General features: G+C 47.9%; 1 protein-coding gene across 1 annotated transcript; it reads left to right on the forward strand.

The window, feature by feature from the left end:
- The first annotated feature begins 5,066 nt into the window (after nt 1-5,066).
- Nucleotides 5,067-22,347, forward strand: DOLPP1 (dolichyldiphosphatase 1). Its single transcript, XM_032233044.1, has 8 exons — nt 5,067-5,183; nt 12,266-12,366; nt 13,439-13,523; nt 14,316-14,415; nt 15,204-15,302; nt 16,144-16,272; nt 20,127-20,216; nt 20,917-22,347. Exons 1-8 carry the CDS (start codon nt 5,108-5,110, stop codon nt 20,951-20,953), a joined length of 717 nt encoding a protein of 238 aa, XP_032088935.1. The 5' UTR covers nt 5,067-5,107; the 3' UTR covers nt 20,954-22,347.

Consider the following 22,347-nt stretch of genomic DNA (forward strand, 5'->3'; position numbering starts at 1 on the left):
GGTGGAAGACCCTCTATGAAGGAGATGGGTGGGGAAGGAAGCAAGAGAAAGAAAGAAAGAAAGAAAGAAAGACAAGGAAAGAGAAAGAGAAAGAAAAGGAAGAAAGAAAGAAGAAGGAAGGAAAGAGAAAGAAAGAAAAGAAAGAAAGAAAGAACGAAAGAAAGAAAGAAAGAAAGAAAGAAAGAAAGAAAGAAAGAAAGAAAAAGAGAAGGAAAGAAGGAAAGGTAGGTTGGATCTCACTGTGCCTTCTGAAAAGAATAAAATGTTTCTATGAAGTCTTGCAAGAAATGTTTTACTCTCAAACACCAATTGGCTTGAGAGCTTTCAGAGATGAGACAAACTTCCATTCCCCCCCCCCCCCCCACGGCATCTTCATGGCTATATTCCAAAAACTGGGAATTTTTTCTGTCAATCTGAATGCACCTTCTTCTCCCAGCAATTGGGGAGGGGGGGAATTGAATTCAAAACTGCCTGAATAAATTAATATTTATTTACGAACTTGCAAAACTTCAGTTAAAAAAAAAAATATTGGTGAATTTCTTCCATCAATCTGAAGGCACCTTCTTCTCCCAAAGATGGGGGAATTGAACAAGAAAACTCCCGACTTCCGGATGGTAGATTTTGCAGAATTGATGTTCTCAACTTCGCCACATGGAGTTTGGTTGGCCAGGTATTCACTGAATCAAGAAGGGGGATGGAGAGATGCACTGATTGCATTAAAACAATCCCAAAAGCAGCGTTTGAGGGTAGATTTGGGGGAGTTTTTTAAAAAAAAACGGCCTCCGATTAGGGATAGTGAGATGCAATTTTGAGATACTTATGATTGTCCTGCTTTAGGTGGGTCAGCCGAGACCCCCAACCTTCTCATTTGTACCCCCACCCCGAGTGGCAGGGCAAATGAGATCCCACTGGATGAGAATGTTCCGAGTTGTAGATGCACTGAGATTTTTCAACAGGGTGGATTGTGGTCTTAACGCCGTGTTTCTCAACCGTGGCCCCTTTTAAGATACATAGATTTCAGCTCCTAGAATCTCCCAACCAGCATATCTATATTGTTTGGGGAATTCTGGAAGCTGAATTCCACACATCTTAAAAGCTGCCACGGTTGAGAAACACTCGCTTAGACTGCTCACTACACTGGCTAAGGCACTTTCAAATCTCCTTTTAATTACTATTATTGAAGCACTTGGGTTGACTTTCAAACAAATTGACAATTTTTTGAGTCTGACTTGTTAAGCTTCCCACACAACGCGGACGAAAGAGATTTCTGTTTTGCATCTTGAGTGTTTTAATGGGACATATTTTAACTTCATTTCTTGCAACAGGTTGCAAAGGCAGCCTTTTTGATCGACTCTTTAACAAATTCTAGTTTCGAATTGAGAAACTTGTGTTGAATGTGAATGCTGGAGCCTAAATATTTGTGTATATAAGGTTGTAGCTTCTCTTGACTTAATCTGTTGTTTGATGAGGCCTCATTTCGAACTCCGGCAAGGAGATTATCTTGCCCAAGGGGGAAAAAACCCCCTCCAATTTGCAAGGACAAATTCAAAAGTACAATTTGGTGACTGCCACAATTGTTTCCTTTTTTTAAAAAATTCTGTGGAGCAATGAAGAGTTTTTTGGAAGCACGAGAATGTATCAAGAATGTAGATCAAGTGCCATAAGCATTCCTCCCAGATTTACACTGGTTTTGAACCCTGCTCCAAAGTCAAACATTTGCTCCCAGGTGCCCCCTTGCATTCCAACTCATACAAGTCACGGATTGATGGTTTTAAGAAAGATCTGAGCCACCGACTTTTCATGCAACTTTTTTGTGGTGCCTAATTTACTCGGAAAGAATCCCCGCCGAGTCCTAATATTTTTACATACATACCCATTTTGGACCTGGGATGGTGGAGTAAACTTATTTGTGGAAGAAGATGGATGTGCTAAATCTTCAAATCCGCCAGAGCGTGCTTGGGCCCTTTGCTGGATGGAAAAACCAAGATGGAAATCAGCTGATCAGGTGGATCGGAATCTGCCTTGATCAGTTCTGGGCTGGAAGATTATGCTTTGTGCAAGACAGAAATGAGCTGATCAGGGCTGATCAAAAAAATCCCTGCCTGGGCACTCGGTGGCAGCTTCTTGCACCCAAGTCAACTGGTTCTTTTCGGTCACGTGGCGTGACAATTGTCCTTGGCACTTTTTCAGTAGCCGGTAGAGTTCCCAACCGTCAAGGCTAACTTTGCGTACCGATCTGGATATTTTCAGCTTGGGAAAAGTTGACTTTCCTGCCTGCAAATCAGAGAGTGGTGGAAAGTTTGTGGATCCTTGGATGTTGCTAAATCCTGAACATCATGTGTCCATGGGATGTTGGGAAGGGGGTGCGGGGAGGAAGAGCAGTATTCTAAGAATTATATAGTTCATCAACACCAAAAGCAGTTTTTCTCTGCATTGGCATCTTTTAAGATGTATGGATTTCAAGCTTTGAAATGGAGAATTCTGGGAGCTGGAATCCCACACATCTTAAAACTTGCCAAGGTTGAGAAACACCGATCTAAGAAACCGGAAATCCCTTCCTTTTTGTTAAAAGAAGAGGAAACTGCAATTTCAGAGAATATTACCTGGGAACGTGGAAGGAGTTGAATGTAATTTTTGTGCCTCATTATTTTGGTCGCTTGGATTTTATGTCTCCCTCCCTTTTCGTGATCGATGTGTTTATGCTTCTCATTGCCCTTTGCAACTATAACTTTTCTATCCTATTAGAACTTTTGGCACTGAAAAAAAAATCAAATAAATATTTCCTTTATTGTTAAACTGGTCTGGAGTATTCTCCTTCCCCCTCCCTCCCTTTCAATTTAATGGAACTGGTGGAGATTTTTAAAAGCTCTCTCCAGTTTTGCTTGCGCTCCCTTCGAAGCCCATCATCCACTAACCTACAGGAAGTGATCCCTTGCACTAGGAGAATTGTATGTAAAGCTTTTTGGTTTACAAGAGAGGTTTAGAAGGTATGTTCTAAGCTGCCCATTTGAACCAGTCTTTCTCATCAATTCTTTTTCTTGGAGGACAGACAGATTGACAGGCAGGATGCTCTTTAGCTGTTTTCGTGATAGAACTACGAGGCTGAAGCATGTTTAATTCTGGGTGTGACTCGTGACTTGGGGTTTAATCTAGTCCCGAAGGTGGTTGACTGGATCAGTTAACTCTTTGGAGAGCTTGGAAATGAAAGTGAAAGTAAGGATGACTTGCGTAGAACACCATCAATATTCAGGTGGTCCTTGACTGACAACCATTGGTTTAGTGACTGTTTGAAGTTACAACTGGGGGGAAAAAAGGACTTATGACTGTTTTTCACACTTAATGACTGCCAAACCAATAGGAAGAATCACGTCCCCCTCCCCCCGCCGGGACATTGCAACCGTCATAAATACGAGTCAGTTTCCAAGCGTCCAGATTTTGATCAGGTGACCACAGGGATGCTGCAATGATCGTAAGTGTGTAAAACGGTCATCAGTCACTTTTTTTCACTGCCATTGTACGTTCGAATGGTCACTCAATGAATGGTCGTAAGTTGAGGACTAGTGAGTCAAACAATTGGCTGGGTTTGTGCAACCTATCCAAGGAGATCTCACTACATAGGATTTCTCCGTCTCCGGACTGGTGGCAGTGAAATTCCTCCTTTGATTTTCAACAAGAGCCATGTCACGTTTCCCCATTTTGTGTATTTACTGAATTAATTCACCTCTGGTTCAGCATTTTTTTCCCTTTTAAATGGCATTAAATACTTCTGGCAAACGACCGACTTTTTCTCATTTCCGCTGGGGTCAATAATATAGCTGAGGACCCAAGGTAATTGGCTTTTATTGTTTCTGCATCTTGTTTTCCTCTGCTCCGTGTTCTGGCTCGGCTTGCCTGCTAATTGTATTGACAATGTCTCCGGGGAATTGATCTCGTGCAGATGGTGCCCGGAAGACAGGAGGAAGACAGGAGAAGAATGAATTTTCTTCTCCTTACAAATCCTTGAAGCCTTCGGGCGGCGTGAACACACCAAAAAGCCCTGTTTTTTTTGCAAGGGCTGAGGTTTCTCTAACCCAGTGTTTTTCAACCTTGGCAACTTGAAGATGTCTGGACTTCAACTCCCAGAATTCCCCAGCCAGCGAATGCTGGCTGGGGAATTCTGGGAGTTGAAGTCCAGACATCTTCAAGTTGCCAAGGTTGAAAAACACTGCTCTAACCCACTCACTAAGCTTTTATTTTGGGTGGGGTTATTGCAGAGCTTTTGAAATAGGATTAAAATCTCTCAGTCTGAATGTTTTGTGTACAATTTTTTTTTTAAAATGAATTCGTAGCAGATGGAGAAGACGCAAAGGGTAGCAGGTTTTCTCGGGTTCAAATTTACAAAGATGGGCCAATCAGAGGAGACTTTTACTTTATTTTGTATATTTTACTTTATTATATATTATTTTTACAAACAACTCAAAAGGTGATGAACATATCTAGTATTCCTCCTATTTTTGGAGTGGTTTTAAGTTGCAAAAGTTGGGAAGAGCACCCGCAGTGTGATTTGCAAAGAGGGCATAGCAGGTTCCTTCAAGTCAAGCTTAACTGCGGTTTATTCCACAATGTAGGGTTAAGGCATGGCTAGAACAGGCCACCATCTGGCCATGATAGCCTTGAGTCACAAGAGAGGCGGAGCCACAATGCACCGCGCTCCCATTCAATCGCTCCTCAGCCCGCCATCCACTCCCGAAGATCTGATTGGCTCTCAGCGGGAGCGCGCGTGGAGGGAGGAGACGAGGCAGCGAAGGAGGGGCGGGCCAACCGAGCAACTTCTCAGTTGGCAAGCAGAGCCAGCCAATCCTCGGCGGCCGCCCCGCCCCGCTTCTCCTCCCATTGGCTTTCTCGTTCTACCTGGGCCCGGCTACGGACCGGGGCTTCGTGATTGGCTGCTTGATTCCAAGGGAAGGACAGGCCGCGGGGGTGTGGTAGTAGTCGAGGATTGGTTGGAGGCCCTCACCTGGAGAGCTCCCCGATTGGCCGAGTGGGCCAAGCAGGCACGCCCATTGGCCGCCCCGCCCTGTGTGTGCCGGCCGATTGGCTGTGGCCGGCCGGCCGGTATCCGGGTAAGATGGCCGCAGTCGGAGAGTGCTCGGTCCCCGTTCCGTGGAAATCGGTGTCTCTCACGCACGTCGAGTACCCGGCAGGTAAAAAGCGCTCTTTCTTCTTCGCGCGGGGGCCTTTTAACTTCAGCCGGGCCTGAGGGGACGCGAGGCAGGAGCTGCCAAATAGTGAGCCGCTGATGAGCGGCGGACGGGCGCGCATGCGTATTGGGACGGCGACGCTGCTGCTAGCAGATAGGGAGCCGCTGGCTGCCGTAGTGCGCATGCGCGGTGCCTCCTGGGCTTTGATAGTACACAGCCTGGAAATTGGGGCGGGGGTGCATTTCTTCCTCCCCCCCCTCCCTCCATTGCAACTGCTTCCCGGGTCTTTTGCAAGCCGCCCTCTCCTCCTATCAGTTGTGGGGAAGGGGCGCTTGCTTGAGTCAGGGCTGTGCCCCCCATCCCCCTGGACAAATCACCTAGTTTTGCACACTTTTGCAATTGATGGTGCATGGCGCCCCAGCCAGGGATTGGCATGGTGGAGCCCTCCCTTTTGTCCTGGAGACGGCTTTGCCGGTTTCCCAAGCAAGGAGCGGCTTCTTTGCACTACAACCTTTATTTATTTGTATCGAAAAACGAAATAGCACTCTTGCATCATCACAAAAATCTCCAGGACCGTAAAACCTGCAAACTTGAAATTTGGCACCTATAATTCCTCTTGGCGCTCGCTTAGAAAGGATTTTTTCGAAATGACTAATCAGATCATTAGCATTTCTTATAGTATTATTAACACGCTCTGATGCTAAGGATTTAGACGCTCTATTCCTCTCCCCACTTGAAAAACGCTCGGATTGCTAAGGAGTTAAGACTGATGGGAGAGAAGGGGATAAGATAGAAGAGGCCTCTGTGGGGCAAGCCTGAGGGGGAGAAGGGGAGAGGAAAAGTCGTAATACTCATTTATTTTCAAGCTGTAAGCGTCGATTTATCAAGCCCGATCACATAGGAGCACGGGTATTCAGCTAGTTTTAAATATGTCCAGTTGAAAGTTTTAAATACTAGCACCAAGGACCCCTCATTTCGTCCCTGAGCTAGAAATATTCTCATTTATTGGTAAATAATGGCTTTCATGCCCAGAGTTGGTTTATAAGATGGACAGCTATGTGAACGCTTTAAATATTTTTTTAAAAAACCAAAGCGTATTTCTCCCTTTCCTCCAGGACTCAAAAGGTTGGATTTCCCTATTCACCTTCCTCCAATTATTTTTTGTTCCACACCAGCCCTGTGAAGTTGTGCCAAAAGAGCAGGGGGTTCCTCCCCCTGTCCCCCCCAAAAAATTGCCAGCTAGGGCTCAAGGCTGAGATGGATTTGCGGCCGGGACTTTGCTGTCCTGGCCAAGCATCTCAACTACGATCCCCAATCTCCTTTAATACGTGGTGTAATTGATGATGATCTGTTTCCTTTGCCAAACACGCCTAGCTGCCTTTGCACAATCCTTTCTTAAAACCCAGTGACTTTGCACACCTGATCTGCTATGCCAGGCGGTAAATTCTGGGCTGTCATGTCCATCCGGCTCCCTACAAAGTGCTAAGAAATGGATATTTAGTGCTAAGACAGGCCTGATTCCTCAACCCAACCCAAGCTCCTTAAGCAACCAGACTGACAAAGCTTGAAAAATGACCCTGGTTTGGTTGCGTGTTTATTTAAGTCTGTTAAAGTGCAGGTAATAGAAACAATGGCAAATTCATTGGAATCCTCCTTTTTTAAAAAAAGACTCTTTGTTCAAGACAAGAATGGCCGAATCAATTCAACACCTTGGGCCATAAAGTAGCCTGCTCAGTTCACACTTCCATGGTACCATTAATACCCCAAAAGTGTTTTTCCAAAAGACTTGGGGTTTTCCTTGAAAAAAATGCTGCATTTTGGATGAGAAGCAAAAAGTTTCAAGGAAAAAAAGCCCAAGAAAATCCAAGGAGCCTTTTGGAAAAGGACTTTCGGGACAACCATGAGCTGGATCAGGGATCAGCCACCTGTGGCTCTGGAGCCGCATGTGGCTCTGGAATCCCTCTGCTGCGGCTCCCTGTCGCTCAGAATAGGTGCCACAACCGCCAATGTGTGATATCAGCCGGCACGCGGCTTATTGAGCATTTTGGCCCCTGGTAGGCCAACTATGGATAAAGCCAAGAAAAGAAAAGTTTCAGAAGAAAGCAAGACGTTTAATTCTGTCGCCACTCAGGAAATAGTCAGGCGCTGGAAGGGTTTTCTTTTTCGTGGGGAAATGGGTCCAAATGCCTCCTTGAGTGTTGATCTGGAATCTCCACAGATACTTGGAATCAAATCCCTTCAGTAAACCAAGGTTGAGCCCACTGATAGACTCATCAGTGATAAGTTTATCAGTGTTAAGCCAGGAGCTTCTTCTGGTCATCTTTCACGCATAAATGGACATTGACTTCTAACCTGTTGTCCAACCTGGCCTATTTTACACAGATGGGATTAGCCCTGGCATTCCTCTCACTGTGCCTGCCACACAGCACCCTTGTCTCCTCTCTCTCTCTCTCGGGCATTCCTGACAGTTTCCGTGCCTTCATTAATCCGTATTTGGTGTCGCGATGTTGGATTCAGGTTGGTTTCTGCTACCGGCTTTATCTTATCAGTAGCAGAGCAAAGTCTGAAATCTGGAGTGCGGGGGGGGGGATTACAACACAGCCACACCCCCCCCCCCAGGTTTTGCTTCTCCCAATTTAGCTTTAAGCTTTATTTGAGAGGAGGTCAGATTTTGAGCAAAGCGGCAGAAGAGAGGGGCAGGGAGAACCCGCATCGCTGGCAACCTGCTTTATATAACTGAAGTTTTCAAAAATATATCTCCCCTTCCTTGAGATATTAGCCCGTCGGGAAAGAGGTTTTTTTTTTTCGTAACAGGGTGTGGCGTTTCCGAGCAGAGCCCACGATTTGGCATCCTTCGAGGTTTTTCTCCTTCCTAGGCACTCAGTCCTGTGGATGATAGGCAGATTGTAGCTATAAAGCACATGTATTATTTATCTCCTCTGGTATTCAGCTGCCTCCACTCCTCTTTCCTGAATGATGCTGGGTTACTTAATGCCTGCAAGCTGGGTAGAGTCACTGGCTGTGTGCGTGTGTGCGTGTCTCAAGTAACATTAGTTGGTATTGTTTTGAGCTTGATGTAGAGATGGAGTTTTTAAGTGCCTCGCCAGGCAGGATACAGCCGTTCTACAGACCCTGACTAGCTCGGCTTAAAACAAGCAGATTTGTCCCTGGTGCTCCCTGAGCTTGGTGGTTTTCTTGCAGACGTTTCATTACCCAAGTAGGTAACGTCATCAGTGCTAGAAGAGAGTGGGTTTGTGGAGAGGAGGAGGAGGAGGAGGACTGTGGGGTGATTGGTGCTCTCTAAGCCTAGCCATTTTCTTGCAGACATTTAATAACTTATTAGGGACGGCGGTGGCTCACTGGCTAAGACGCTGAGCTTGTCGATCAGAAAGGTCGGCAGTTCGAATCCCTAGCGCCGCGTAACGGAGGGAGCTCCCGTGACTTGTCCCAGCTTCTGCCAACCTAGCAGTTCGAAAGCACATTAAAAAATGCAAGTAGAAAAAAGAGGGACCACCTTTGGTGGGAAGGGAACAGCGTTCCTCCGTGCGCCTTCGGCATTGAGTCATGCCGGCCACATGACCATGGAGACGTCTTCGGACAGCGCTGGCTCTTCGGCTTTGGAATGGAGATGAGCACCGCCCCCTAGAGCCGGGAATGACTAGTGCAGATGTGCGAGGGGATCCTTTACCTTTCGGTTACACCATCATCCTTGGGATGCAGGCAGCATGCGAAACGGCCCCCCCATCCGATCCGCGGAAAATCCTCTCTCCACGGAGCCCGGTGCCCAAAGATTTGGGAGCTGCTAATGTAGGTTACCTTTCAGGGTGCATCATTAGCTGGATGCTCCACTGAGCAGATGGAAAGGCAGTCATTCCTCGGGCCAGCTGTGGGCAAGGAGATTTGTTTGGAGGGTGAAAACAGACAAGTGGGACCGTCTGTTTCTGTCCGTCTGCTCCCCGCAAGCTGAAAGCCATATTGCCATATTGACGAGCTGTTGGCTGTTCAGGAGCACTTCCTAACCTTGGCATGGAACCATATCTATATATCTCTCTTTTATTCTTTAAAGTTTTTATTTTACACACATAAACACATCAGCAAAAACAAACACATGACTTAAGACAACCTAGGAACAAGAAGTTCCATCGTATATCATACAGCAGTTCCGTATCGGTTTCTTTGCAGTTGGTGTTTTCCCTTCTATACGTTTCTATCTTGCATTCATGGTCCTCTTATTCGTTATCCATTTTTATGTACATTTCTTTATTTATACTTAGCTACTTATAACCAAATATTGTTTATCTATAAGGTGCTATCTATTCTTACTATCATTTATTCTCTTACATACAATTCTAGGTATACATTCACATGGTTATTCTTTTTCTTTGCCATTCTTATACTATTGTTATTCCATTTAAGAGATTATAGGATACAGTTTGGATTGGATTGTTTACCATCCCTAGCGTCTGTTATGACACCACCTTATTTTCTCTTTCTTTTCTTTTCTCTCTCCTTCTCTACTTCCTTTCTTCCTCCTCTCCTTCCCCTTCTTTCTTCTCTTACCTCTCCCCTACTCTTACCCTCTCTCTTCCCCTTCCTACCCTCTCTCCTTCTCTTTTTCTCCCTTCCTCCCTCTTCTCCTTCTCTTTCTCTTCCTTCCACCCACCTTTCCTTATCTCTTTCTTCTTCCCTTACCTCTCCTCCACTCTTCCTTTCCTGCTATCTCTCCTTCTCTCATATCTATATATCTCTATGTGTATCTATCTATCATCTATCTATCTATCTATCTATCTATCTATCTATCTACCTACCTACCTACCTACCTACCTACCTACCTACCTACCTACCTACCTACCTACCTACCTCTCTATCTCTTAAAGGAAGCTGCTCTGTGGCTGCATCATAATTATTTTTCTAGAATTAAAGCAAGGTGAATGGTAATTCACCCAGCAGGCTTCGTAAATCACTCCAAAGCAATTCTTTATTTCATCCCATTCTCTGAAGTCCAGTTGCGATGGGAAAATACTCTGAAATCCATAGTATAAAGCCACCAATCTCATTTCTTTAATTTTAATGTCTCAACATTATTTTAATTTTAAAATATGTGACAAAAAGGGTTTTCTTATTGCAAAAAGTTGATTTAGTGACCACACAAGGTTACAGTGGCACTGAAAAAAAAAAGTGACTTGTGACCACATCTCACACTTACAACTGTTTCAGCATTCCCAGGCTCACGTGGTCCAAATTCAGAGGTTTGGCAACTGACTTATATTTACGGCGGTCGCAGTGTCCTGGGATCACCTGATCCCCTTTTGCGACCTTCCGACAAGCAAAGGGGGAAACCAGACTCACTTAACAACCTTTTACTAACTTAGCTGCTGCAGGAAAATACGGCCAAACTCACTTAGCAAACGTCTCCCTTAACCACAGAAATTTGGGGTTTAAGTGTGAAAAAAAACGGTCCTGAGTCACTTGCTCAGCGCTGTCGCAACCTGGAAAAGTCCTTAAACGAACGGGTTGTAAGTCAAGGACTGCCACTGAACTGGCCCCCTGAAAGGCTGAGTGTGGCCAGACTTTCTCACAGCCGGAGCATCTGCCACCAGCTGCCATCGGAGAGGAAACGGTAGCCGGGAGAAGGATGTGGTTTGGTTTCCATTCCCCCGACACCCTCCGAGTGTCGTCTTAGCCGAAGCTCCTGTGGCAAACCTCACTTTTTAATCTGGTTTTAGGGGGAAGCTGCCTTTCGTCTCTCTCTCAATCTTCCCATGCATAAAGGAAAGAGGCTATTTTTTTTAAATATACTTCTTTTATTTTCCATTTTCATAACATATAATCACATGTATACTATTACATAGCCAATATCCTATTGTATTAAGTCAGTGGTTCCCAAACTTGGCAACTTTAAGACTTGTGGACTTCAACTCCCAGAATTCTCCAGCCAAGTCTTAAAGTTGCCAAGTTTGGGAACCACTGTATTAAGTAGTAATTACATCAGTTCCTCTTGTCATCAACGCCCAGAAAGATAAAAACCCATTATTAGCTCTTCTGTTCTTCATACACCTCTTTCTTCTACCTCTCTCCTACCTCCTTTCTTCCCTCCATCATCCTTTTCTGCTCTACTTCCCCTTCCTTTCTCCTTCTCCTCTCTCTTCATTCCACTCCTCCTTATCCTCCTCATCTCCCCCCCTTACCCTCTCTCCTATCCCTCTCTTCCCATCTTTCTTCTCTGTTTCCCATTCTTCCTCTCATTGGTGTATTTCAGCTTATGAGCAAACTCCATTCTATGTTGATGGCATTTATGCTTCCATATCAATATACTTGACATATCTTGGTTTTAAGATGCTATTATTAACATGTTTTTTTTTTTAAAAAAAAAATCTGGGCATGGGTTTGCGTGCCACAGTTGAAGCCTGGGGAATAAAAGTGGGACTCTGGAAACTTCGAAACTTGGTACCTGATCGGAGAAGGGAAGAGTGTGAGTTTTAAACTCTTTGCCTTTCTATTGGTTTTTCTCAAGAGAATTCAAGCACAGGTAGTTCCCGATTTACAACTGTCCCGTTTAGAGACCGCTCAGCATTACGGCGGTGCTGAGAAAAGGGATTTGGGTCACTTAGCATCAGAAATTCAGGGCTCGGAGAGTGGGGGGGGTTTGTGGAGAGGAGGGCTGTGGGGCCCTTGGTGCCCTCTGGGGTTAGTTGTTTCCTTGCAGGCATCTTATTACCCATCATCCGTGCTGGAAGATCGCGTTGGTTAGAAGTTAGCTCCCTTGTAGCACTGATGAGGTTACCTAGTTGGGCCATGAAACGTCTGCAAGGAAACCACCGAGGTAGAAAACACCAAGGATTTCACACTCCTCCTCAACCCTATTCTCTCCAAGCACTGATGAGGTTACCTACTTGGGCCGTGAAACGTCTGCAAGGAAAACCACCAAGCTCAGAGAGCATCAAGAACCCCACAGTTCAGCCTTGAGCTGCAAATATTCTTTTCTATAAACCGACCATCCTGGGAAAAGCTTTGAGGCTCAGCAGCCCTTCCAGAGGGATGCAAATTCTTTCCCACACACTTTGATCTCTCTGTCTCCCTCCCAGGTGATTTCACTGGCCATCTCCTCGCCTACCTGAGCCTGAGTCCCATCTTCATCATCGTGGGCTTCCTCACCCTCATCGTCTTCAAGAGAGAGCTGCACACGGTAAGTCCCCTTGGCTTCTCTCAAGGTCTACAGCAATCTGTATAATCCTAAGAACCCACAAGGCTATTAGAGGGGTAAGTTAAAGGTAAAGGTTCCCCTCGCACAGACGTGCCAGTCGTTCCTGACTCTAGGGGGTGATGGTGCTCATCTCCCTTTCAAAGCTGAAGAGCCAGCGCTGTCCGAAGACGTCTCCGTGGTCATGTGGCCGGCATGACTCAATGCTGAAGGCGCACGGAAGGCGGCTCCCTTCCCACCAAAGGTGGTTCCTATTTTTCTACTTGCATTTTTTACCTGCTTTCAAACTGCTAGGTTGGCAGAAGCTGGGACAAGTCACGGGAGCTCACTCCATTACGCGGCACTCAGGATTCAAACCTCCGAACTGCCGACCTTTCTGATTGACAAGCTCCGCGTCTTTAGCCACTGAGCCACTGCCACGTCCTTCTATTAGAGGGGTGGATGTGATTTTATATACACAACAATCACAGTTGTTGCTGCTGGCCTTCCATCGCATGGAGTTCTTCCCAAAACTGAGACTGTTACAATCTACAGGTGGTCCTTGACTTACGACCATAACTGAGCCCAAAATTTCTGTTGCTGAGCGAGACAGCTGTTAAGTTAAATTTGTCCCATTTTACAACCTTTCTTGCCACAGTTGTTAAGTGAATCCCTGCCATTGTTAAGTTAGGGAACCACGGTTGTTAAGTGAATCTGGCTCCCCCATTGGGCTTGTCAGAAGGTCGCAAAAGGGGATCACTGCGACCGGCATAAATATGAGTCAGTTGCCCAGCGTCTGAATTTGCCGCAAAGGTCGTAAGTGTGAAAAACGGTCATAAGTCACTTTTTCCCGGTGCCGTTGTGACTTCGAACGGTTGCTGAACATTGTAAGTCAAGGACTACCCATAGTGAGTTGTGCAGTCTTCAGCCCTGAATCTCAACCTTCGGTAGCAATCTCGTTGGCTGTTGATTGGCTGAAATAGCAGATCAATTCGGCCAAGAAACGGTACGTCGAATTGACAAGAGCCGCCTTGCAAATGGTTAATCTGGTTTTAAACCTCTCCTTCCTCTTCCGTAGATCTCTTTCTTGGGTGGGCTCTGCTTCAACGAAGGTGTGAATTGGTTAATCAAGAACATTATCCAGGAACAGAGGCCTTGCCCAGGTAGAGTACCACTCACGGGGATGCCGATAAGGGGGTCTTGGTCTCGTGGTCTGCTGGTCACCTCCATAGGAAAAAGATGGGGAGACTCTAGAACAGTGTTTCTCAACCTTGGCAACTTGAAGATGTCCGGACTTCAACTCCCAGAATTCCCCAGCCAGCGAATGCTGGCTGGGGAATTCTGGGAGTTGAAATCCGGACATCTTCAAGTTGCCAAGGTTGAGAAACACTGCTCTAGAAAGAGTGCAGAGAAGAGCAGCAAAGGGGATTATGGGGCTGGAGGCTAAAACATGTGAAGAACGGTTGCAGGAACTGGGTATGTCTAGTTTAATGAAAAGAAGGACTAGAGGAGACATAGCAGTCTTCCAATATCTCAGGGGCTGCCACAAAGAAGAGGGAGTCAAGCTATTCTCCAAAGCACCTGAAGGCAGGACAAGAAGCAATGGGTGGAAACTAATCAAGGAGAGAGGCAACTTAGAACTAAGGAGAAACTTCCTGGCAGTGAGAACAATTAACCAGTGGAATGGCTTCCTTTCAAAAGTTGTGGCTGTTCCATCACTGGAAGTTTTTAAGAAGAGATTGGAGAACCGTTTGTCCCGAGTGGGATAGGATCTCCTGCTCGAACAGGGGGTTGGACTAGAAGACCTCCAAGGTCCCTTCCAGCCCCAGGAGACTATATGATACGGTGTCTCCTTGAAGCCACAATGAGGTCAGACTTGAGAGCGAATGTGGTGGGACATCACACGCAGTTTGTACTGTTTGCCTAACCTCCGCGTTTCCTTTCGCTCTCCGCAGAAGCCCACCCATCCGTCTACTCGAAGTACGCCATGCCTTCCAGCCATTCCCAATTTATATGGTTTTTCTCTGTCTATTCGTTCCTCTTCCTTTATTTAAGGTGAGTAGAGCTTGTTCAATCCCGGCAGTGGAAAAGGTTTTGTTTTATTTTGTGCCTTGACGCAGGCGCGCAAAAGGAGAGCCCCTTATTAATAACGAGAAGGAGAAAAAAAATATTTCCTTTTGATTCGGTTTACAGTTCTTGATAACAGGGCCAGATAATCCAGCATTTTCTCTCTTGGTGGGATACATGGAATAGCCAAAGGTTTTAGACATTTTCAGGTAGTCCTCAAGTTACAGCCTTCGCTTAACGACAATTTGAAGTTACACCACCACCGAAAAAGTGACTTATAGCTTTATTTATTTATTTATTTATTTATTTATTTATTTATTAGACTTATATACCGCTTCATAGGGCTTTCAGCCCTCTCTAAGCGGTTTACAATTTTTTTAGCAAATTGAGTCAGCAACTTGCCCCCACAGTCTCATTTCACCCACCTTGGAAGAATGGAAGGCTGAGTCGACCTTGAGCCAGTGAGATTTGAACCGCTGAACTGCAGATCACAGTCAGCTGAAGTGGCCTGCAGTACTGCACCCTAACCACTGCGCCACCTCGGCTCTTGGTCCTTGCACGTACGGCTGTTGCAGTGTCCCATGGTCACATGATCAAAATTCACGTCCTTGGCCACTGGCCTGTGTACAGGTAGTCCTTGGCTTATAAACAGTTCGTTCGGTGACCTGTGGATTTCAACTCCCAGAATTCCCCAGCCAGCTTTGGGCTTCCCCTTCTCAGAACTGAGATGTTGGTTTCCTGGCTGCTGATTGAGAAGCTTGTTTAATCTCTCCTAGGATGCACCAAACCAACAATGCCAGGTTCCTGGACTTGCTGTGGAGACACGTGTTGTCCGTCTGCCTTTTAACCTTGGCTTGTCTAGTCTCATGCAGCAGGTATGTTGGTTGCGTGTTGTGATGTTGCCTTCCTGTCCCCAGATGGCTGTGAGTCAGTCGTCTTATCACAACCTTGAGAACTTCCCAAGGTGTTTGGATTTCAACTCCCAGAATTCCCCAGCTGTTCTGACCGAGGCTTCCCGAGAGCATGAAGCCAACTCCTGGTCCCGCCAAAAACCTCTTTTTATTAATGGACTGTGAATTCTGCTCATTCACATCCAGCAAAGTCTTTCAAGGGAGGATTTACGGTCACAGACCTTCTCTGGCTTGGAGAGCTGCCAGGCCGAGATCTGCAGAACTTTGCAAGGAGTCTCAGAGAGTCACGAATGAATTAAGTGAACTAATTGTCTCCTGCAAACTCCACTCCCCTTTCGCTCCTCTTTTATTCCCTCTGGGAGGGGCCATTCATCGTCCCCCTGTGGCCTTCCTCCCAAGTCGACCCCTGTTCATTAGCTCTTCCCTTCATCTGGCCACTCTGTGCATGCGCACACTGGGAACAGGCTCCAGCTGTTCTTCTGCCTCACTGACGTCTGACTCTGAAGGCAGCTGATAACCGTCAGACGGCCCTGGCCCCCTCTCTGCCTCCGACACAGAGCCCTCACCAGAGCCCTCACCAGACTCCACGACTGGCCCAGGTTCCTCCCCAACCTCCTCTCTCTCCGAATCTGCTGCCAGCTCCACTGGCTGCTGGCACAACATCCAGCCAGCAACGAAGGCCACACAATCTTAAAGTTGCCAAGGTTGGAAGAACTGCTGTTTATAGGGAGTTTAGGGAGAAAGAGCTAAACGGCCCCCCTCGCTCGCTTCCTCCTTCCTAACTTTTTTTTATTTTTCTCCTTAGGGTTTACTTACTGTATCACACCTGGAGCCAAGTTGTCTACGGAGGTTTCGTAGGCAGCTTCATGGCTGCCCTGTGGTTCCTCTTCACCCAGGAAATCCTAACGCCCTTGTTCCCGAGGATAGCTGCCTGGTAAGCCCATCTTCCCCTGCTCCGGAGTCCTTCTGAACTTAAGGAAATGCCTCTCTTTGCAGATAGTGGGGATGGGCAAAGTTTCAGAGTATGAGACGCACCTTTTTCCCTCCAAAAAGTGGAGGAAGAAAAGAAAGGAGGGAAGGAGGGAAGGAGGGAAGGGGAAGGAAGGAGGGAAGGAAGGAGAGTAGGAGAGAAGAAACGAGGGAAGGAAAGAGGGATTTATTTTTTTATTTTTTTATTGAGGATTTATATGCCGCCCTTTTCCCTGAGGGGACTCAGGGCGGCTTACAACAATGAGGGGAAGGGAGTGCAAGACAAGACTTAAAAAGAAAAAGAATCGTGAATAAAAGAAAATTATCCATAAAAACACAACATTCACTCAACATTCGGGCGGGGTGAGAGTAATCCTATCCCCAGGCCTGACGGGATAGCCAGATCTTGAGGGCTGTGCGGAAGGCCTGGACTGTGGTGAGGGTACGGATCTCCACGGGGAGGTTGTTCCATAATGTCGGAGCTGCAACTGAGAAGGCTCTCCTCCGCGTAGTCGCCAGTCGGCACTGACTGGCGGATGGAATTCGGAGGAGGCCTACTCTGTGCGATCTGATGGGACGCAGGGAGGTAATTGGCAGGAGGCGGTCTCTCAAATAGACAGATCCACTACCATGGAGCGCTTTATAGGTGGTAAGTAAGACCTTGAAGTGCACCCGACGATCAACAGGTAGCCAGCGCAGCTCACGGAGGATTGGTGTTATATGGGCGAACCGTGGTGCGCCCATGATCACTCGCGCGGCCGCGTTCTGAACTAGCTGAAGTCGCCGGATGCTCTTCAAGGGCAGCCCCATGTAGAGCACATTGCAGTATTCCAGTCTAGAGATCACAAGGGCTCGAGTGACTGTTGTGAGAGCCTCCCGGTTCAGGTAGGGCCGCAACTGGCGCACCAGGCGAACCTGGGCAAATGCCCCCCTGGTCACAGCCGACAAGTGGTGGTCAAAATTCAGCTGTGGATCCAGGAGGACTCCCAAGTTGCGGACCCTGTCTGAGGGGTATAAATTTTGCCCCCCCAGCCTGATTGATGGAACGTTAGCCAAATTTTTGGGAGGAAAACACAACAGCCACTCGGTCTTTTCCGGGTTGAGTACCAGTTTGTTAGCTCTCATCCAGTCTTTAACAGCCTCAAGGCCCCGGTTCATCACGTCCACCGCTTCATTGAGTTGGCACGGGGCGGACAGATACAACTGCGTATCGTCCGCATATTGATGGTACTTAATCCCGTGCCTCCGAATGATCTCGCCCAGCGGTTTCATGTATATGTTAAATAGCAGGGGGGACAGAACCGAGCCCTGCGGCACCCCATAGGTTAGGGGCCTCGGGGACGATCTCTCCCTCCCCACCAACACCGACTGCGACCTGTCCGAGAGGTAGGAGGAGAACCACTGTAAAACAGTGCCACCCACCCCCACCTCCCGCAGTCGTCGCAGAAGGATACCATGGTCGATGGTATCGAAAGCCGCTGAGAGGTCGAGGAGAACCAGGATGGACGCGTAGCCTCCATCTCTGGCTCTCCAGAGATCATCGGTCAATGCGACCAAAGCGGTTTCAGTGCTGTAACCGGGCCTGAAGCCAGACTGGAAGGGGTCAAGATAGTTAGCTTCCTCCAAGGTACGCTGAAGCTGTAAGGCCACCACCTTCTCAACAACCTTCCCCACAAAGGGGAGGTTGGAGACTGGACGATAGTTGTTAAGAACTGCTGGATCCAAGGACGGTTTCTTCAGGAGGGGCCTCACCACCGCCGCCTTAAGCGCGGTGGGGAGGTGTCCCTCCCGAAGAGAGGCGGTAACAACCGCCTGGATCCAGCCTCGTGTCACCTCTCTGCTGTTGGCAGTCAGCCAAGAGGGACACGGGTCCAGTATACAGGTGGAGGAGCTCACAGCTCGCATAGCCTTGTCCACATCCCCAGAGGCAACATCCTGAAACTCAACCCAGAGGTGGTCTACCAAATTATTCCCCTGTGTCCCGGCTGGATCTGCGGGGGTGGAGTCCAGTTCCGATCGAAACCGAGCAACTTTGTCCGCCAAGAACTGACCATACTCCTCAGCCTTACCCTGCAGGGGGTTCCCCGTCTCCCTCCTATTTAGGAGGGAGCGGGTTATCCTGAACAAGGCGGCTGGGCGAGACTCGGCGGACGCTACCAAGGAGGCAATGTGTGATCTTTTGGCGGTTCTCAATGCCCAAATATACTCCTTGGTGCAAGCTGTCAACAGTGCTCGGTTCGATACGGACCTGTCGGACCTCCACAGGTGCTCTAGGCGTCTCCTCCGGCGCTTTATCTCGCGGAGCTCCTCGGTGAACCAAGGGGGCCTCCGCGAGCCGCTGACCCGGAGGGGCCGTAGTGGCGCAATTCGGTCCAGAGACTCTGATGCCGCCGAGTGCCAGGCCGCAGCAATAGTCTCCGCCGAACTGTGGGCGAGAGCATCTGGAATGACCCCAAGCTCCGTCTGGAACCTAACAGGGTCCATCAGTCGCCTGGGGCGGAACCACCTGGTCGGTTCCTCCTCCCCACGGTGGGGGTTTGGCCTCCGGAAGTCTAGCCTCAGTAGGCAGTGGTCTGACCACGACAGGGGAATGGTCTCATTTCCCCTCAGACCAAGAGGGAGGGAAGAAGAAGTAGGACCGTTGTAAGATAAGATGGATCTATGGGATGGTAAGAAAGCAATCTTCAAGTATATTGTCAACTGTAGGGAAAAAATTGTTATAAATACATATTATGAATAACAGTTATGAGATCATATAATTGTGAATGTATATATGAAATTGATAAAATTAAAAAAATAATAATAATAAAAGAGGCTGAAAATCTGGGTGCCTCTTATACACTGAATACAGCATTTTTGGCCTCCTGAAACCCCCGCCCCCTTTACCAAAACGGGCTGTTTTTTGCTCAATTTTGCGCCCCCCCCCCCCCCCCCAGCCTCCAGGAACTCTCTGAAAGCCTCCTAAAGGCTATTCATACCCTTAAAAAAAAACAAAAATGGGCCCTTTTAGAAACAAAATGGGACTGTTTTTGGGAGGTCTGCAAAGTGCAAAAAAACTTTTTTTTTTTTAAATTTGCCTCTTCAAAATCTTGGTGCATCTTATAGTCCCCAAAATACGGTATTTGACTCAGGAACAGGGGGGGGGGGGCATTCCAGAGAGAATGGTGGAATATCCCAGAACATTTTGTTTTTCCTGCCTGGATCATTGCCAAACCTCCTCCTGGATCAACATCATTCCCAGGTGGGCATTTTCCAGAGGGAATCCTTCAGAGGGGAGGCAGTTGGAGGTGGCATTAACGGAATCCAGCCGCAAAGCAGATCTGTTTTGTCTGGAAATGCCATGTCTGGAATTTGCTGAAATCAGAAAGGAGCCAGAAATGTGTAGTTCTCGACTTACAACCATTCGTTCAGTGATGGATGCTACAGTGGCACTGGGGGGTGGGGGGAAAGGGGACTTAGGATCATTTTTCACACTCGTTGCAGCGTCCCCCATTGTCGTGTGATCAGGATTTGGGCGCTCGGCAACTGGTGTACCTGTACATGTGTGACTTTCCCGCCTAGCTTCCGGCCAGCAAAGTCAGTTGCGAAGTGGAGCAATTGCTGTGAACGTGATTTTGATGTGTCTTTTTCTTTCGAGCCCTCGAATTAAAAGGCCCAATAAAGCCGCCCCACAATAGCATGAATCCTAGTCCTGATCCTTGTGCTGATTCGGTGGGAAGGAGTTAAAAGGATCTGGCTATATTTTGGCTAACTTTACTTCCCTCTCTTTCTGCCTTTCTTCCCCGCCCAAACTTCCTGCCTCTCCTTTCCGTTTGAAAGGCCGTTATCCGAGTTTTTCCTAATCCGAGACACCAGCCTCATCCCCAACATCTTATGGTTCGAGTACGCGATCAGCAGAGCAGAAGCCAGGTAAGCAACTGTTAGCCTGTTCTGATCTCGGCCTCCCCAAAAAGCAGGAGGCAGAGTCCTTATCCCAACAAATCCCCTTTTATTAAATGAATGTGGATTCTTCACCTTTAGCCAAGGCCTGGCAAACAGCCTTTCAAAGGAATATTTATGACCACAGACCTTATCTGTCCTGGAAAGCTGCCAGGTAAATATTTTCCAAATGAGGTGCTGTGCAAGGAAAGGCTGGGCAGAGAGTCTCTGAGATTCACGGACAGATCTTCACACTCCTGAAACAAATTAAATAAACGAACAAATTGTTTCCTGCAAAAGCCCCCTCCCCTTTCACTCCTCTTTTGTTTCCTCTGGGAGGGGCCATTCATTGTCCACCTGTGGCCTTCCTCCCAAGTCGACTCTGATTTTTCAGCTGTTCTTTTCTTCTGGCAGCTCTGCGCATGTGCACACTGGGAAAAGGCTCCAGCTGTTCCTCTGCCTCTCTGCTGTCTAACCCCGAAGGCAGTTGAGAATTGCCAGACGGCCTCGGCCGCCTCTCTGCCTCCGACGCAGAGCCCTTGTCCGAGCCTTCTCCAGCCTCCTCACAGTCCGACTCGGCTGCCAGCTCCGCTGGCCGCTGGCGGGCCACAAGATAGCCCTGCGAGGTCGTCACGGTGAGCTTTTCATGAGTAGGAAGTTGCGCCGCTGACCCTTCTCATTCTCCTTGAAGGAACCGGCAGCGTAAGCTGGGCACGAAGCTACAATGAACGCCGACGTCTCCGGCATCGGACTACGCAGTTCTGTATCCCGGAACGGCTGGAACGGAGGCACCTGCCCGGGTCTTTTTGAGGACATAGCAAGGCGGCTTTTACCAGGCGGATCGACGACGTGATCGGGCAGGGACCACCACCGAAGACCCCAGAGGCCTTTTCCAACGCGCTGGGTCAATCCCGCTGCATGCCGAAGTGCGCCCAACGAGCCGGAAACCATTTACGTATTGCAGGCGCGCAGCGTTAAGAACGGATGCGACCCCGGGATGCAAATTCTTTGGGGGATGGGGGGGACGGGGACACCCACAAGCACCGCTAAATTGGATGGGGGAAGGGGAGGAAGGCCGAAGCGGGGCCCTTGGGCCTAGTCCATCCACTTCAGCCGAGCTTGCATTCCGACTCCCAGGTTGCACCTGTGAGTATTTAAGTTGGGGCCGGGAGGGGGGACCACGTACACCTTTGCGGGGGGGGGGGGGACAGGACACAACGCCCGATACAGCTCTGTGACTTTTCTATTGAATTTCCTGGTTTTCTTTTTTTTAACAAAAGAACAGAAAAGAAAAAAAAACAGCAATTTGCAGCATGCAATCCACGCACTATTTATATAATCATGGGGGGGGGGTCAGTTAATCAAAGGGGAACAGTGGGGGGTTTCGGGGGAGAGGGTGGAGAAACGGCCACCGGGGGTGGGGGTGGGGGCAAAATTAATGAAGGTTAAGAGGGAAAGGGGATTCTGCACTTGGTTGAAGCCCAGGGGTAATCCACCCTTGATTACTTTTTAAGTCTTGTGGACTTCAACTCCCAGAATTCCCCAGTCAGCAAAAGCCCAAGCCGGGCTTGGGAATTCTGGGACTTGAAGTCCACAAGTCTTAAAAGTCACCATGGTTGGGACCTCTCGGCTTAAGCCGCCTGCAGGTTGCTTTGAACGCAAATGCTTTTCCTACACTCTTCACTAAAGCAACCCAACACCCTTCATTAATATGGGTCTGCATGTGTGATCAATACAGCAGCAAAAAAATAATAATATCCACGATGCTTTTTGGGGGGGGCGGGGGGGGTGCTTAATCACATCCTGGTACTGAGATGACTCAACCATGTTTGTGGCTCCTGAGTGCCAAGGGGAGGATCCCCCCCTCTCCCCAATGACTGGAACTCCTTCCCTTTCTTTCCACTCCCCCCCATCCAGATTTCTCACCCCAAAATCGGCTCTTGCCGTTTTTTTTTAGGAAGGGCCCAGAAACGGAAAGCTCCCCGCATTCGGTGGCGAGCGATGGGGCTTGTAGTTCAAGGGGATTAGGAGGGAAGGGGTGGGGGGCTGGTTTATAAAAGATTTCCCTCCGCCACCCCTTCAAAAAATTTTAAATACTCAATAAACGTGTTTTTATGGTCTC

This window comes from Thamnophis elegans, chromosome 16 (assembly GCF_009769535.1).
Source record: "Thamnophis elegans isolate rThaEle1 chromosome 16, rThaEle1.pri, whole genome shotgun sequence".
Taxonomy (NCBI): Eukaryota; Metazoa; Chordata; class Lepidosauria; order Squamata; family Colubridae; genus Thamnophis; species Thamnophis elegans.